The sequence below is a fragment of the Trichomycterus rosablanca genome, chromosome 26, assembly GCF_030014385.1.
Source record: "Trichomycterus rosablanca isolate fTriRos1 chromosome 26, fTriRos1.hap1, whole genome shotgun sequence".
NCBI lineage: Eukaryota > Metazoa > Chordata > Actinopteri > Siluriformes > Trichomycteridae > Trichomycterus > Trichomycterus rosablanca.
In genome coordinates, this window is record NC_086013.1 from 14,194,291 (window position 1) to 14,212,742 (window position 18,452).

At 37.4% G+C, this 18,452-nt stretch overlaps 2 protein-coding genes across 2 annotated transcripts; one reads left to right on the plus strand and one right to left on the minus strand.

Moving 5' to 3' along the window:
• The first annotated feature begins 2,459 nt into the window (after positions 1 to 2,459).
• gas1b (growth arrest-specific 1b) lies at positions 2,460 to 3,222 on the plus strand. The gene has a single exon (XM_062989208.1). It carries the CDS (start codon positions 2,467 to 2,469, stop codon positions 3,220 to 3,222), a length of 756 nt encoding a protein of 251 aa, XP_062845278.1. The 5' UTR covers positions 2,460 to 2,466.
• An 8,326-nt stretch (positions 3,223 to 11,548) lies between these two features.
• Positions 11,549 to 18,106, minus strand: c9 (complement component 9). Its single transcript, XM_062988514.1, has 11 exons — positions 18,006 to 18,106; positions 17,341 to 17,449; positions 17,073 to 17,223; positions 16,366 to 16,510; positions 16,096 to 16,234; positions 15,664 to 15,897; positions 14,443 to 14,683; positions 13,842 to 13,985; positions 13,337 to 13,512; positions 12,572 to 12,800; positions 11,549 to 11,766 (listed from the first exon to the last, which is right to left on the minus strand). The coding sequence occupies exons 1-11, from the start codon at positions 18,089 to 18,091 to the stop codon at positions 11,609 to 11,611; spliced, it is 1,812 nt and encodes a 603-aa protein (XP_062844584.1). The 5' UTR covers positions 18,092 to 18,106; the 3' UTR covers positions 11,549 to 11,608.
• Positions 18,107 to 18,452: the final 346 nt, after the last annotated feature.

Genomic DNA, 18,452 nt, shown 5'->3' on the forward strand with positions numbered 1-18,452 from the left:
CACTGGCTGAAAACCAAATGGGATGGAAAAAGTACATCTGCAGAACCAACACTTTTTTTTAAAGAATATGCTGATATATCTAAAATGTGCATACAGAAACAAAGATTGTAAAGTTTGTGGTGTATGAAGGTCTTTAATGTAACTGAACTTTGAAGCATGGTTCTCTAGCTGAGCAAACTCCTTGTTTGTGGTTATGATCAGGAAAGGGTGATCACTTTTGTGTGCACACATAAATAGAGGGGATTAAACAGAACAGTGGTCTGTTGCCAAGGTTGGGAAAATAATCCTACTTTTAGACCACTTTTAACATGATAATGTCCCATGTTACAAAGCACAAGTTACCACAAACCAATTTCATAAGCACAACAATGAGTTCATAATACTTACATGGCCTTCCCAGCCACCAGATCTGATCCAACAAAAAACATGAGGCAGTGGTTAAATATCTGTTGTCACTGTTATGCACCCACCACATAATGTTTTATTCAATCATTGGAATATTTCTTTGTCCAAAAACTGTTTAAAGAAATGTTTTATGTTTATTGTTGGGTTTTAAAAACAAATTATGCTAATTCATCAATATACATACAGCATCTTTGGTAGCATTGTCCACAGTCAAGCAAGCTTTACATCGCCTAGGGATTTGTGACTGCTGTGAAAGAAAGATGTCCCTACTGAAGTATGTGGAATTTGATTAGCAACAAACTTTAGTTAATCTTAAAGGTGCTGATTTTAGATTAGGAAAAAGACCTTTAAGTCCACGGTGAGTCTAAGCTTGCTTTACTGTGGACAGTGTCACCTTTGTTCCAGCATCATGACATTTGAGACATAGCATTGGTAATTCCTGGATAAAATCTAACCCTTTGGGTTAAATATTTTTTAACATACGATTGCAGTTTAGGCTGACATGAGACCAATGTTCAATGTACTTTTAAATAATTACAGTCAAACTAGTCTTATTTGTGTGGGCACAGAGAAAGTAGCAGTTTTAGTAAACTATAATCAGTAACAAAAATTAGGCCATACAACCAAGTTAAACAACACTGTACCAGAATAACCAAATAAAGTAATATTGTTTTAGCCTATAGAGGTTCAGAGCCATCAATAATCTAAAATGTTTTACAGTTATTTTAGACGAAATAGTAAAAAGGTTTCAATTCAAAAGCAGTTTATTTATAAGCAGGCTATAACCATGCAGTAGTAAATCATGTTGCTTTGTTTAAAAAAACGGATTGCCTGAAGGATTTCTCTGAATGCCTGGAAAGAAAAGACCCTATAAAACTGAAAGCGGTATTAGGGAGCACCCCATCCCCCTAAGAAATACCCCAAATCCCTTTGTCAGGTTTGTGACCCCGCCTCCATCATTGACGCCTAAATCACAACAAGACAGTGGACCAATGGGGAGCTGTGGCTACCTACATACTCGCATACTACCCTACTAAATAGTATAGGTTGCGGTAGTACAATACAGTACAATGTTGTGCTGCGGTTCCTTTTTTCCACCTACTATATAGTAGAGTAGTATGCGGTTTGGGATGTAAATTCTCAGCTCCTTTCGAGAGTTTGTGGAGTCGAGACGGACTGTTAAGGAACTTGTGAGTGGGACACGACGTTTTTCATCATAATTTAGTGCCTTAAACGAGGTAAACGTGGACATAATACTTTTAACAGCTGTTCGAAACTTTTATTTGCTGCTCAACAACTGAAGTGTTGACAGACGCTGCACGTAACGTTAACTTTGGATACTAAACGGACGTTTAATCAGTTTAATGTTTTTTTTTTTCTGTTTTACCAAGACTAATTCCATCACCTTATTCCATTAAAACTATATATGGACGTGATTTGATAGCTTAAACGAAACGGTTTGCGATTCAACGGTTTTTCGCGCAACAAGTGATGTGCGATTCATTATGGAATCGGTTCTTTTCAAAGGAATCGAACTGATTCGAAACTGAATTAATCTCTGGGACTGTTGGATGATCTACAAAAGGGAGTTGTTTTGTATGTGCGAATCGACTCGGAGGCGATACCGAAGCACTGAGAAGTAAATGGTGATTCAGTAAGAAAACGGTACTTTTTAAGCAGACCGATTAGGAATTAATATACCGTTAAAACTTATTTTAATGACTAAATATGTGTTTTTACCATTTTTGTTGTATTTGTAGAGAAGCTACTGTCCAGTTGTCTACAATGTTGTTATAGTCCTGAATGGTGCATTTATAGCAACACAACTGGCTTGTGAACTGTGACTTTTTACCTAAAAATGTAGAAAGAAGATATTTTTAGACATATAAGCTGTTAAATTAGTTCAAGTGTTCACAGACTAATAAATGAACAAGATCTGAAATGCAACGATGAATTGTTGTAGAGGTCAAAACTGTTCAGCGGTTTTAAGGATGGAGTGAATAAGTGGTGAATCAAACGTCAAACGATTCACTTAAACTGATTCACAGAGTGACCATCACCATGTTGCCTCTGATGTTACTTTGGACTGGTTTGATGCTGTTACTTAACAGTTTGGCTGTGGCATCTCCTGTCCATGGTCACCGCCTGATATGCTGGCAGGCTTTGATAAAGTGCCGAAGTGAACCTGACTGCAGTTATGCTTACACACAGTATATGCATGCATGTGGTCCGGTGATTGAGGGACATAAAAAGAAATGCCCAAGCCACTGCATCTCTTCTATAGTGCAGCTCAACTTGACCGCCAATGGCCCGGGCCTGGAGAACTGCGAGTGTGCTGCAGACCAAGTGTGTGCGAGTGCCAAGCGGGCCATTGAACCCTGCATGCCCCGGATCAGCCACACAGGCTGCACAGAGGCACGATACATGTGCGAGAAAGACCCAGAATGCAGTGCAGCCATGCGGGATTACCTGTACCACTGCCGGGAGCTGTTTGGTGGTGAGCGCTGCACAGAGGAATGCCGGACCATCATTGGACGCATGCGCACTGTGCCCAAGGCCCGCCTCTTGGACACATGTGAGTGTGATGGTCCGGAGAGGACTATATGTGAGCATGTTAAAGTTAGCATGTTGAACTTGTGCTTTGGCCCCCGGGATGACCGGCATGCTGGAAGCGGGTTTTCAGATGACGATGAAGAACTTGAGAGTGACTATGAGGCGGAGGATTATGATGAACAGGAGAGCAAAAGTGGAGCATGGAGGCTACGCTTGGATTTAATGGCGATCCTTACTATTTTAGTGCTGACATTTCTTTTATAATTGTGAAATTACTACATGGACATTTTTAAGGGTTTTGTATTTATTGCCTTCCAATTCAGATTGTGGTACTGGAACATATTTATGCAATTTCATTCTGTAAAAAGACTTTTGGGTTCAGCTGCTTTGTAAATCAGTACTGAAAATGATATGGTATACGGTATTGGCCTTTTCAGTGACGATGTCTGAAAAAACTACTATATGCAAATAAGCCCTCTGTTAATAGTGCAAGCCAACTAAAATCTATGTGCTTTATAAGTGTAGATAACTTAATATTCACATGTTTTAATGTATGGGACTCTTGAAAAGATTTTTGAAAATGAAATGCAGTATGTCCAAAGACTGTAGTTCTTTATTTTAAAGAAAATAGTTCCATCAGAAGGCTAAATGATCTGATCTGAACGTTTTTGCTGGTATGTTATCAAGAGCTATTATTAAACCAAGAGAAGAGAGAAATCCACAAACAATCTGTCATTTTCAGTTCCGATTTGGACCTCTTTATACGTGGTGTTAAAATTCTGTAAATATTTGGCAATGTCTACAGCAGGGTGTAGAATTAAACAAAGCATTTCTGATGGCTTTAAAGTGAATTAATCTCGGTTGAGTGGAATCTGGTCAGATCAGTACTGTGTTCAGATGAACTGAGAATGATTGGAACTGAACTCTTTTGCAGTTTAAACTTTATAACTGCTGATTCCTGTCATTTCCAAACAGCCGACGTTAAACCTTTACTTAAACTACCAGTCAAAGATTTGGACACGTCTAGCCAAAGTGGGATTTTGTTTTGTTTTTTCAGAATTATGGTGTGAACAACTGTTTCTTCAAATGGTCACCTTTTGCCTGGAATACAACTCATTGATTTTTTCAATCAGCTTTCTTTAGTTATCACCTGCAGTCTATATCTTAACACTTTTCTGATAACTTTTACTTAATTACTCAACTTACTTTAATCAGCTGTGTCCAAACTTTTGACATGTAGTGTACGCTTGATGAGAGATGTAAATCATGGCAGTATTGGGATTTTAGTGTTTTTCTGTGAACTAATGATTGGAACACATCCTGTATTTAAGAATTTTGTGAGTTTTCCAATAATATGACATAGCTGTGTATTAATAATTGTTTTTCCTGAAGGTTTTACTGTGTTTGCACCTTTTATATTGCAATCACAAAAATGTAGTCACAATATGGAACACTCTCTTAATGCATGCTCAATAATTCAGGTACATTAATCCACAACGTTGAATCAGTTTATCTGGACACCAAACTTTGTGCCCAGATGAACTGATTTAACTTTGAATATGGTACAATATTCTGTCATGGTTGTGCCCGACATTACAGAAAAAAGTGTAAAAATGTAAATTGTAATAATCATGAGATTATGACCACCACTGTTTGTAAAGGCAGAACCATTCTGTGTTTTTCTACCTATTGATGCAGAAACCTGGATGATGTGCATCAGCACAAATTAAATTATTTTTAAAGATATTTAAAGATTTGGTACAAGGAGTGGAAATAGGATATTTTTGTATACAAAATATAACGTGTATATATGTATATGGTTGGCCTATAGTTTAAAGTCCATGAATGTACTGTTAAAAGAATGAAGTTTGTAATGATAATATTTCAGCACAGTGTTTTTAATGAGGACATAAAGATGTTTGACTTAAACATGCAGTATATGATTTTTGTTTTTGTAAACAGTGAATCTGAAGGTTAAGGGCATGAGTAACTGTCACATGCATGAACATCTCTCCAACTACGTATTTCTACATCATGATAATTTTGTGTAGGAGTGGATAGTAAGTCCTCTTTCATGGTACAGTCCATCTGTCACAACCCTTGGTTATGTTGTATTTTTTAGTTGAATGCTAGATTTTCAAAAAGCAAAGCAGGTTCGTGGGGATTAATTACAGACTTCTATCATAAGTAGTTCAGAGACCTGTAGTAATGAAATCTTTCCTCCATAATGCTTCGCAGTGTCATTTAAAAATCTCTCAAAAACTGAAATGACTTTAATACAGCTGACATGATAAACATCACTATTTTATAAAAGTCATATAAGTGGATCTAATGATTTAATCTTTAGCTGTATAGAGCTGGGTGATATACATCCTTATAACCAGTTCTCCTATAAGAGTGTTCCAGAAGCTTCTAATAATGTTCTTTGTCATCATTAGCAAGAGTTTTCCCAAACATTCAAAGCCTCCATGTATGTTAATCTAATCTCGGAATTAAGAACATTTAAACACAATGTAGTCTCGCATTTGACTCTGCAAACACAAACGTCTACAGAAGCAGTAAGTGTAGGTTCCTGTTTTAAAATGAGTATTTGGAAGTGGGTGTTTGACTTTGAATAAGATTAGAGTTGAAAAGCATGAGCCGAGTAGTTCCTTGTCTCATTTATTTGTCCACGGCCTGAGTGTTTATTTAAAGTGTTCATTCAAAGTGAAGGAGTGAATAAACTGTTTTTGGATGAATGAAGCCTCAAGTGGCCATCGCTCAAGAGCACTCTGGTGTAACATACGTGTGTGTGTGTGAGAGAGAGAGAGAAAAGTCACCACACTTGTATTTTGTTCGTCTTTTCATAACAGTGAGGACTTTCATGACGTCTACAACATTTTTGGTTTCAACTGGCTGGAACACACAGTACTTCTCCAAAAAAAAAAAAACTTTCATTTTTACAAGTTCTTTCATAAGTGAGTCTTCTAAAAATTGTGAGTTCTGTACTGTCATAATGTGAGATCTCTGTACTCGGACGAGATCACTGTATTGTCATTCTGCAAGAAAAAAGCCTTTGCTTTGTTCATGTGATAAGAAACAACATTTGATCATGCTTTAAAAAAGAAGCAATGGGATATATTTTCTAGTACAGAAGCCTTTAAGCATATGGTGATGTAAAGCGTGGGTTTGGTGGACAGTGTCACCCATGTTGGCAGATCTGTTTTACAGTGGTTTTTTATTTAAATCCAAACATCTGGACACATTTCTTTTTAGCATAAGGTAACACTTTCTTAGTTGGTTTTCTTCCCAGAATTGGGGTACACACATTCACTTACTCAATCACTTACTAGCTTCTGCCAAAAAGCAATTTAGAGTGGACAGATCTGCTGCAACACGGTTTCTAGGGTGGAAGAAAACCCACATTTATCCCACTTTGACATATGAGGCATCTTCCCATAGGACCCATATTGCTGTACGGCACCCTCTTTACCAAATACCACTGTGGCACCCTACTGTAACACTGGAACGGGCAAACTGTATGTGTACAAATCAATGCAAGTGAAAATTTATGTGGATATGTACAACTGTAATTTTTGTTTTATTTAATCAGCCACTTTATCCTGGTCAGGAGTGCGGTGTGTCTTTTCTCACTAAAAAACAAAGGGTGCAAGGCAGGAACACCCTGGACAGGCCACCAATCCATCATAGGGCTTCAATGTCCACTACACCACCTGAGCAATTTAATTATATTCATTTTTACATTTTGATTTCATGAACACATTAATACTTTTACTTTTATATTTGTATTTAGCAAATTAAAGTTCTGAGTGTTACTGATGTCAGTAAGATCCAAGATGGCAGCCATGGTGTTTTCCCCCCATTTTGAAACAGAGAACAGACAAGAACCCTCGAGTTTAATGAATGAAGGAGAAGTCGAGTGGCGCTTGTGTCATGCTAATGATAAACACACAATAGCAGAAGCACACAATGACCTGGCACTTCATTCACGCTGACACCTCCTCCACAAAGAGCAGAGAAAGCTGCTGAAAGAGACGGACAGCTCGCATTGTGATCGCTTAGCTTATTCAATTTAGCATGAGAAATTTTCCGAGAAAAGAGGCATTTGGAAGGGGATCAGTTTTTTGTTGTTATCATTACTTTTAGAGGTTCATATGGTAGAGGATAGAGTGCTTGTATCAGAGTAGGACTGGTATCATATAACAGATTAGTTTCATATATAATTAATTCATTCATTTAAATATCCTCAGCATCATAGGCAGGGATATGAAGGGTGCAAGTGGGGGTAATGTATTTAAGATGTTTTAGTATAATGAACATTATATTAATATAAATTCTTTATCCTGGTTGCAGTGGGGTGTCACTAATTAAAACTGCTGGGCAAAGCATTGCAGGGCACCACACACCTACACATACACAGTGCTCCGTATCCATAGCACGATGCCATATCTCACATTTGACCAAGTGTCCTGAACCGGTAAGTATATAAGAATATTGAGCCACTTACACTTTACAGGAACCGTTACCCTGGTATGTAGAGCCTATAGGCCTAGGGCAAGTCTGATTTGGGGGGCAAATGCAGCACACTTTAGTACACACCACCACACTATTGCACATTAGCAAGCCAAGAAATATTTGTAAGATGAAGTTCTGTGAAATGTGTTCCAATGTAGGGCTGCTCAGGTGGCGCAGCGGTAAAATCTGCTAGCACACCAGGGCTGGGATTTCAAATACATCGTATCGGTGCTTTTGAATTCAGAATCACTTCTGCTTATCCTGTTTGAGCTTCATTTGTAAGTGCAGAAAAGAAGAAGCAAAAAAGAAAAGAAAAGTTTAGTCTGAAAATAGGAGAACAAATTCTCTCGGCTAATTTTAGTAGATGAAGTAGACCCAGTATGGGGTTAACTATTCTCCAGCTAGAGAATAACTTTAGTTGGTACACTTTTATATTTATAATAACTGTCATAGGCAACCACTAACATCCTGTATAACCTCAAGCACTTCACACTGTAAAAGCGGTCAGTGGTCTTTTTTATTCACACTGGTTTTTGGGCTTCCCAACCTTCTGTTTAGTGAGAGTTCTTGTATTTCTGTGGTACCGCTGTAAATGACATGTCACAGAATTGGGCATAGTGCCATGTGGTTTAACACCTACTCCAAGGCCCCATATAACAGCAGGCCAGAGCATAAACAAACCATGCTGTAAAAAGTGCCACTGCGTGTAAACAGCTTAAAGCCCTGGCCACATCAGAAACTTGCAGTTAGCATTGCTTCGTGAAGCGGCTGTGATTGTGTCTGACAAATGTAAGCTGGAAACAGCCCATAGTTGTGGCTCAGTTAACTGTGTAGCCATGAAGTAACATTTTAGCTGTATCTAACACGTAATATGAAATTTTGTAATCTTTGTAAATTCAAGTAAATATAACAAATTGAACCTATGTGTACAAACATTTTTATACATTGGTTGCTGTTAGCAGGCTAAGCTAAGTCAGCTAGTTATACAATAAAAACACAACCATAAGATACATTTACACATTCTAATCCATCTAATTCAGGCTACTTCACACTGTATTTCCATTTGTTGTCAGGCTGGGTAATATTATGTTAAATCTAGGATGGTGCACCACTATAGTAAATATTTTCTTCGTTTGGAATCAAATGTGTTAACATATCGAAGCAGTGGTGCTACTGTAAAATTTTAGCCTCTGAATTATTAATTTAGTGGTATAAAAAAGAAAATGTATCCAGGACAAGCTTTTAAAAAGTCATAAATTAAAAGCTGCTGGAACATGGGGGGCTGTCCACAGTCAAGTAAGCTTTACATTGCCACTGGCTTGGAGGCTACTGTGCAGTAAAGAAGCAAAGTCACCCACGTTCCAGCAAACTAAAAATGAGCTGAACCTTTAACTTAAACTGTATGTTGATAGTTGGCTAAAGTCTGTTTTTTCCTCATCTGGTTGAACAAAAATAAAGGTTAGACATATGAAAAGACATAATAAACTAGAGGACAGGAGGAGGGAAGTGAGATAAAACCAGTTGACACGGGGCATAACTTAATTTTCACGCAACCGGGGCAGATGGGAAAGGTAATGTGCCGTGACCACTTTTGGAATCTTCAATGCTGCCATGACCTCAGTGAGGTTAGGAACTGGCTGGGCTCAGATGCTTTGGTGACACCACCCTTCCCCCCTTTCTTTCTTTTCCCCCATTTTTTCAATAAAGGAGGGTTTGACTTGGCCTGTTTAGTGCTTTATGCAGTTGGGGTGTCCAGTCTTTCACCAATGCTTTTAGAGTTTGTGGTCTTAAGCCTATATTGGGCTTTTAGTCTCATTGTTATGTAGAATTCCTTAATGAGAAACCCATGACAGATGAGAAATTGAATGCTCATCCTTGTGTTATATTTATAATTCTTATAGTGTATTTTCTAGCTTTTAAGGCTAGAATATAATCTAATTTGGCAACCTTGCTAATCACTGTGGTCAATTTAGTCAGAAAGATATAAAACTTATTGGTAATGTGTATATGTATTCATGAGCATGATATATTAGGTAACAATAAATAAAATGTAATCTTATTTCATTTTAGTTTTTTCAACTGCTTTATCCTGGTCCGAGTCGCAGTGGGTCCAGTTCCACTGGCAAACAAAGGTAGGAATATCCTTAACAGGGTTTGACTCTCCTTCTTTCCTCATTTATAACCATTCGTGTCTGTGTAGCTGCCTGATCGGTCAATAGCACCTCTGATATTCAAACCCTGATCTCAGCAGTGGTGGGCTAGAATAATAGAGCACTGTTCACTTGATATAATTTTACATACTATTTTGTTTATGACCCTTTCCATTTATTTGTGCGACATCTTTATTTTATTATTTTGTGATGGTATGTACTGTTTTTTAAACAGTAGTATTCATTTTTTTCACATTTTTAACTAAAATATGGGCAAGATTTTGTTTCATGCCAACTCAATTATCAATCAAAACTCAAGAAAGTGAGTTCATCCATCCGTGACATCGTCTCTTATGGTGTGAAGAGGAGGTGTTGTTTGGAAGAAGGACCTGTCAGTCTGAATCAATTACCATAAGCTGATGCTCCAAAGCTGGATGCCTATTGAAGCTGAATGGAGCTTCTTAGGAGCTCAATGGGAAGCTGTAGTGCTACTCTATTAACCTGACCCTTGGAGGCCCTTGAGGGTTGAGAGCAAGTCATCTTGCCTCTCCACCTCAAATATTCTCCTTACTATTATTTCACCCTTGTTACCTTCCTACCATTGTGACACCGAGCATGGGTTACTTTAATGGTGTTGCTGTTTTTAATTTTAGAGGAATTTTCTTCATAATCCTCCTTGAAGTTCTGTCCTCTATAAGACGATCAGGCATAACTAACAAGCTGCAAGCAGAGACTCATTTTTAACCTGATTTTGTGATAAGAAAGAATACCTGAGAAAGGGAGAAATGTCTGGGCACCAGCGAGTGCTGCTGGCTGTGTAGTCTGATCTGAAGAGTGATCTGCTCTCTCTTGGACTGCTGATATCACTTCAGAGATATCTGTTGTTTAAATGCCTTTAGCATTTTGACTGTGTATAAGTATGTGTTTTAAGTCTTCACTAAAGTCTATTTAGTGAAGTTTCGTTCACAAAGTTTGTGTGTAATTGTTTCCTGTTTGTGCCCCTGCCCGATTTTCTGATGCATTGCACCCCTGTAGCCTATTTACAAAATTTATTTCAAAGCAGATTTGTGTCACGTATTTGTGTTGCTTTACATTAAACCACATTATAGGATTATTTGGAAGTAAAACTTTCTTCAGTTAACTATGAGCATGTCTTTAAAATGGAATGTCTGTCATCTTGCAGACTTTTATGATCACTGATATAAAAACTACTTCTGCTCCTCAGTAAAGAAGCTTTGCATTAGAATTACAGTCTGATCGCCAAAAAACATTTCTACACATTTATTTGGGATTAAATATTTAAACAAAGCGAATAAAATCTTTTTGTGGCGACCGATTATTTTAACCGTTCTGAGACTGAATAATAAACATGCAGTAATGCAGAACGTTGTTTCCTCACACAGCACGCTTTGGCGTCCTCTAGTGGAGTATCCAAACCATGCACCCACAATTTAAAATAGTTATAAAAATAATCACTTTAAAAAGTTTTCAATTAAACTTACGACCGTATACGGTGCAAAATATAAAACAGAATCGTTGAAAGCATTCACAAAGCAGTGCATATTAATACTGATTAAAAACGGACTGTTTTGCTAACATTCCTTCTGCTCTGGGTGCTATAGCATCCTTTAAGAGTATCTTCCAAAAACATAAAAGTTCTAAACGGGTTCACTACTGTTCCACCACTGTGCTTTAATTGTAAAACATAGTATAATTGTTGCATTAAATATATCAAAACAATGTCTTTTACAAAGTGAAATGCTAGCTAGCTATGCCTAATTTTGATGAGAATTAAGTATATTCTTAAACATTCTACTTTTTCAATAAAAATTTTTTTATAATATTTTTATAATTTTAGTTTTAATTTACAGGAAATTGTTATAGATACAGTGAGTAGTGTAGAGAATAGCAGTTTACTGTATGTGTACTGTTTAATGTCATCTTTATTTGCATGTGTTTGCATGTAAGAAAAACAAAATGCTAAATTAACATTGCTCCTCACTGACTGCGTCTCCTTTGCAGGTAGCTTTTGGAATGTCATCTGTTTTGCACATGCGAGTGCGACTGTGGCGTTCATTACTGCACTTGTTCCAGGAAGACCAGCAGCCCCAGTTCCCCTGTTGTTCCACAGGTGCGGCTGTATCTGCAGAGACACATAAAGAAGTGGGAATCAGCTAAGAACAGTGATTAAGGTGCAGCTGTATCTGTAGCTGTATAGGGCAGTGATAGCTCAGTGGTTAAGGTACTGGGCTAGGAATCAGAAGGTTGCTGGTTCAAGCCCTGCCACTGCTAAGTTGCCACTGTTGGGCCCCTGAGCAAGGCCCTTAACCCTCAATTGCTCAAAATTGTGTTCAGTCATAATTGTAAGTCGCTTTGGATAAAAGCATGTGCTAAATGCCGAAAATGTAATTGTAAATTAAGGCTTAATAAATAATGGATCATTTACTGGTTTAGACTAAGTGATAGAATAGCTAAAAACAAGTAGGTATTGGAAATGCTGAGACAAAGGTTATATAAACATGATGAGTAACTGCAACATTTCTGCCTTGTAAAGCATTGGGAGGTTTTGCAGTTGGTAATGTGGGCTGTGGATTATGAAAAGTTGGAAACTGAAAAACTAGGGTGACCATACTGGCAAAGTAAATCCATGTAATTGGTGCCACCATGGCAGTGTGTATAAACTAGGGGTTTAAATATTTGTCAAATAACCATGCAACTATGTTTAACACTTTGCAGGTCATGCATTCTGCTTCCCAATTATCCCGGTCGAGACCGTAGACTACAAAAGCCAAATCCCGGACATTTTGGGTGATTTAAAAAATCCAAATTTAAAAGGTCCAAAAAAGAGGACATGTCTGGGGAAAAAGGGACGTATGGTCACCCTAGCAAATCAACATTGAAACAAAATGTGAAACTTGGTGTTTTTACATAACAAAAAACGGACATACCTTTCATTAGGTCATGACGGATAATTTGGCAGGCTTTGCCTTCATAGTGCATTGGGCACAGGCACACACACTGTCCATCGATCTGAGCCACAGTACCACCGTTCCTGCACGGCTGGCACTTACACAAGTTGTACTCAGCCATGTACTCATGCAGCGCTCTCTGCAGGTTCTCCCTTTTCGGCTGGGCGTCAGGAAAATTCAGTGGGATTGCATTGTAGATGGGCTCAGGCTGGCAACACAAAAATAATATTAACAGTGTGGTATAACTAAACAAATCTGCAACATAGAGAATTTCATCACTAAGCTTGATCACAACTACCAGCTGGACTTGAAGTTTTATGAATGTGTTAATTACTTTTGCACTAAGGATTTTTAGCAAACAGGTGTGTAAAAGTGCGAGAACCTGTGTGTCAGATAAAAAAACGTGTTAAGCCCTATTTATTCCTATATTTACAATAACCACTTTATCTTAATTGGGGTTATGGTGTGTCTGGTGTTAACTAAAGCTTTTAACTAGACCAGATCTGGTGACGATAGTTGTTAGAATACTTACAAAAAGTTTTAATTGTTTAATTGTTAAAGTGTTGGATGGGAACTGGTGGTTTAGATGTGGTAACTAGCTAATAACTTTGTTTTTCTAATACTGCTGCTGCTAATAGTAATAATAATATTAATAATAACAAAAATAACAACAACAATAACTAGCAATAATAGTAACCACTGTGAGCCTTGCACCTATTTTAAAATAAAGGAGAGTGTGTTTACATCACTGTGGATGAGTGCAGGAAGATCTGATAGTGTCCTTGCCCACTCCACGTAGGAGCTTATGTCCAGTATTCCTTCTTTACTAAGCTGAGACTTCATAGCCGCTGCTGACTTAGTGGAACCTCCTTTCACTGAGCTGATCACCTTATCAATTAATGGCTCACTTTTATTTTCACCTTTAAAAAAAACAGAAAAACATACATTAAGCTGGGTGGTTCACATTAAAAGGAAAGTTTCTCATTGCTGCCACAGGGACTTCCATAATGTATCAAATAGGGGTTTGTATATTTTTGTGAATACGAGATTTTATTTTAAATTAATTTACACAAAACTCTAATATTGTGTTTTCACTTTATCATTCTGGGTCATTAAATGTAGATTAATGGGTGAAAATGGCAATTATTATTGTTATTATTAAAAATCAAATTCACAATACTCCATGTGCAAAACATTCTTTATATCAGTAGACACAGGTGGATAGTGAAGACCTAAAAGTTATACATACTAGTCTGGTTTGGCGTCACAGTTTTACACTTATCCACTGGTACAGTTTTGCCAGGTTCCAGACCTACTGAAATCCCCGAGCTAAGTTCGAACTGAAGATCAATTCCAACTTTCAAGCAATTCTTCAGAGTTGTCTCTGTCACACCTGTAGGGCCAAAATGTTTATTATTGGCATTTTATTTAAAAATACTATAGAAATAGCAACAACTTATCAGAACACCAAAGTAGCACAACTGTGGAAATCACATATGATTATCTGCCCTTCTAGAACAGGAATATATTGAAATATCTTTCCCACAAATGTTGGCTTAATCAGCCAGTTCAGCAGTCTTCTACGGGCAAGATGTTTCCAACGCCAACTGGCATTTTTTTTTTAAAGTAATCACCCTCTTAAATACTCAATCAACTAAATAAACATCTAGTTAGAAAGGTTACATTTTATGACAGTTTTATGCTGACAGTCACTGAGTCCTGTATGTCTAATGTAATATTTGAAAGGGCCATGCAAGTTTTGATTATGTATTGTGCATTGTCATATTGGGCATTTCTTCTTCATATTCATCTGAATAGGTTATAAAAAATGAAGAACAATGAACACTCACTCTTTTCAGTGAGGACTTTACTATTGAGTACATATATGAGCTCATATTCTCCCCCTGAATTTCCATTCTTGGTGTAATGAGTTCCATAGTCCTCCAAGAAGCCAAAATACTGGCCCTTCTCATATTCAATAGGCAGAGCATCAACGTCATCCAGGAAAGTCTCAGAGACTTCTAGGTCTCTCGATCTCAACCTGTATTTGCCTAGTTGTACTTTGCCCTTCACCCTGTAGAAGGACTTTTCCTGTGAAGTACAAGAATCAAAATAGAGCATATGCTAGTGCTTTCTGAGTCAGACCACATAACATTTAATAGATGAAAGGAAAAAGGTAACTTAGTAACTAAATGAATGGCTTAGCCAAAAATCAGATTTTCTATATGTAGATCAAATACAAATGAGGACAACACTAGGTGACATTATGTACACACAGTAAATACACCTACTTAAACAAAGTGCAAAATACAACATTAGTTTATGTGGGTTGGCATTTTTAAGTAAGTTGTTCTGTGGCCTTTTACATTAAAATTTATGCTGCCAGTTTTGCTAGTGGGATTTTTGCCCTTTCTTTGTTTTATACAAGACTTCAGCTAACAGTCTGTTGTCTGTCACCCTTGTCTGATTCTTCTTTTTATGGTGCACTATACTTTTTTAATAGGAGACAGATCTGAGCTGCAAGCAGGCCAGTCAAGCACATGCACTCTGTGTCTATGAAGCTACACTGTAGTAGTGCATGCAGAATGAAACTATGTCGTGGACTTCCCAAAAAAAGATGTTGCCCTGATAGCAGAATGTGTTTCTTTAAATTCCCAGTATACACCCTTTTATGCCAAGTTCACACTACACGACTTTCCAAGTCGTCAGGTCGCTGTACAGTTCACACTATACGACAGAATCTTTTGCACTCGGGAGTCTTTCAGTCGGTGTATATTTCACACTACACGACTGATCGGCAATAGGGGGTTTCACACTACACGATCCATCACCAACTGGAATCGCAGACGAGCTTCTCTGGTCTCCCTTTTTTTTTTTTTTTTTTTTTTTAAAACACACGTGAGAAGTGACGAGAAGTTTAATGATACCACGTCCAAAAATGCACGTCAACAAATAGCGAGAGATCAAAGATTTTAAATGATTACTTTTCTTTAACTGATCTGACTTAAAATGATAAATAATTAAAGACATCTGACAGGAAAGGGACAAAAGGAACTGGGTTTTATGCCTACCTTAGTTTCACTGTAATCTGTAATCTGCTTGATTTTTGTTTCGTCCTCAATCGCCACGTTAACTCCAGCTGAAAGACCTGTCAACGAAAGATTCCTACTGCTACTAGAGTCAGTACGTGTGAACTTAAAGGATAATCCGATCTCAATCTTGGAAGTGATTTCACTGGTCATTTCGTTTAGCAGTGAGTGAGTGTCTTTGTACACCTCTCTGGATGTAGATTCCTCCACTAACGTCTGGAGGTCAAAGAAGCAAAGTCAGATTCAAAAGGTTAGACTCTTAAGGAGCTATGATTAATGGATTGCTCCTAAATGTGTAATATAATGAATAGTGGTCATGTTATATGATCGAGTTTGGGATTGAATGATCAGTTTTACTGAAAATGGGCCGTTATTGACCCAGAAATGACTATCACTCACAATTTAATGACTCACCTCATAGTTGAGGGAAGCGACGTTCCAGGGAAGCCTGTTGTAGCTAAGTGTAGACGGCTCCTTTACACGTTCACACTTCCCATTATAAAACTTGTTATTAAAAGGGTTCATGCGAGGACCAGAGCCTAGAATGTTGATCCTGTTGAGGGAGAGCAGGCATGTTCAACAGCAACACACTACTATCCATTATTCATTTCTAATAGCTGAGGTGTGTTACTGAGGCTGGAACTTCATTTTAAATAATTTGTAACATTATTTGGCACCACTGACCCATATCCAGCACCCATAGCGATGTCAGACTCAGTCACGGGATAATTTTTACATGGAAGCCGCACCTTATCACACTCCTCCTCATCACTAAAGTCAACGCAGTCATTATCCCCATTACACATCAGTATTTTCTTAATACACAGTCCTGTAGGTGAAGAGTACAAGTGATTAAAGATGATCTATAAACCTGAGCAAAAGTTTGAATTAAAAAGCCTGACTTTATCTAGTTGATTCCGTTATTTATTTAATAGACTAAAATATGAAATAATATGGAAATGTGCAGTCGATCAAATGTAAATCAGCTATTCTTGACTTTTTTTTTTTTAAGCTATGTCTTTCATTTTCCACCTTTTAATAATTTAGTTGATTTATCAGGACTAAGCTTTTTAGTTTTGCACTGGAGCTACAAAGCAAATGTGACTTAATTAATTTTAAGCAAAAAAAGGCATCCTACAAATCTGGAACCTCAAGCTTTGACAAAATATCAGAAGCACTTTCTCTAAGTAGACTAAGTCTATGTCTATGGAAGTGAATTCCTATTTTGGGAATTAAAAATGTATACAATTTAATTTAACCTGACCTATTCTTTAATCTCATAATAAATCTGATAATTCATATAATCACTGTGCGTGTATGAGTTCAGTATGATAAATGTATTGTCAATAGTAATATCAGGTTCACACATTAATTTAATGCAGATAAATTACCTGAATCACACTGAAATTCACTGGCTGAGCAAACTGGTGGTGATGCTTCCTCACATTCAGTTTTTGGAATGCAGAGTTTTTTGTCTCCTATAGGCTCTATACATCTCTGTCCTCCAAACTGACCAAACACCTCAATACCCCTGGAACGATGCTAGGCCCCAAGTAAAAGCACAAACATTAACATTAATACTAACACGTTAAGGTGTGAGTGTGTGTGTGTGTGTGTGTGCGTGTGTGCGTGCGTGACTGAGTGATCGAGTGATCCTACCATAGTTTTACTGCAGGGATCACAAGGACCCCACTTGGACCATTCACTCATTTTACAGTCTATGGGTTGTGGTGCAGCAACCTCTCGCACCACTCTTCTGGGTCCTTGCCTTGTGGTCAGATAAATATTATTATGATAACAGTTATGATATTGTATTAATAAGTCAACATATTAATACACTACACAGACAGATGTAGAAACCCTGTATCTAATAAGCAGTTTCAGCAAATGTAGCTTTACCCAGTGCTAACAGAGACACCCATTCAAACACAGTTATGTCTCAATTATTTGAAACAACTGTTGTCAAAAAGGGGCATACATAAATAACCTAGAAGGAAAATAACCATCAGCAAAATCTGAAACAAGAGTAGCAGAATGAAAAGTAATTTCAAGACTGAATCAGTTTATACAATTTGAATGAGAAGCATCTGTTTTTATTAAACAATAATACTAATAACATCACAGTTCAGAAGAGTTTTACTTTTACTGCCTATTACAGCATTTACTTTTGTCAATAGCACTCCTACAAGTCTATGTAAACTTTGGACTTATACTATATGGCCAAAAGTCCATGAGCTTGTTGATTAAAATTAGATGGGGTGTCCCAATATTTTTTTCCATATTGTGTATGTCTAACACACATGTATGAAGAAAGGCATTCGTACCTGGAATCTCCAACACTCATTCCAGCAGTTTGCTGCAGGAAACAAGCAATAAACAGAATTGCTAACATCTTTATCCACATCTTCATGGTAAGTCTGTCTGCAGCCAGGACTAATGTTTGCCTGTGTGTGTGTTTGGGGTTTTAGTACATCAGGACATTTGACTCAGGGTTAATAATTAATCTGGAGTTACTGGACATTACAAGTGTTTGCATGTTGTCTTACTGGAAATGCCATGATTACTTCACATTGATTGTGTTCTTGCTAAAATTACCAGCACATCTTTGTGAGGTTACATTTTTATTGCCTCAGTTCAATTAGGGGGCATGTAATTTGGTACATTTATTTGTATATTATTTAAAAATAATCAAACTATTTATTTATTTTCACTCTGGTCAGGATTACAGTGGGTCCTGCATCACTGAAAACAGTGGGCACAGTGAAGGACAC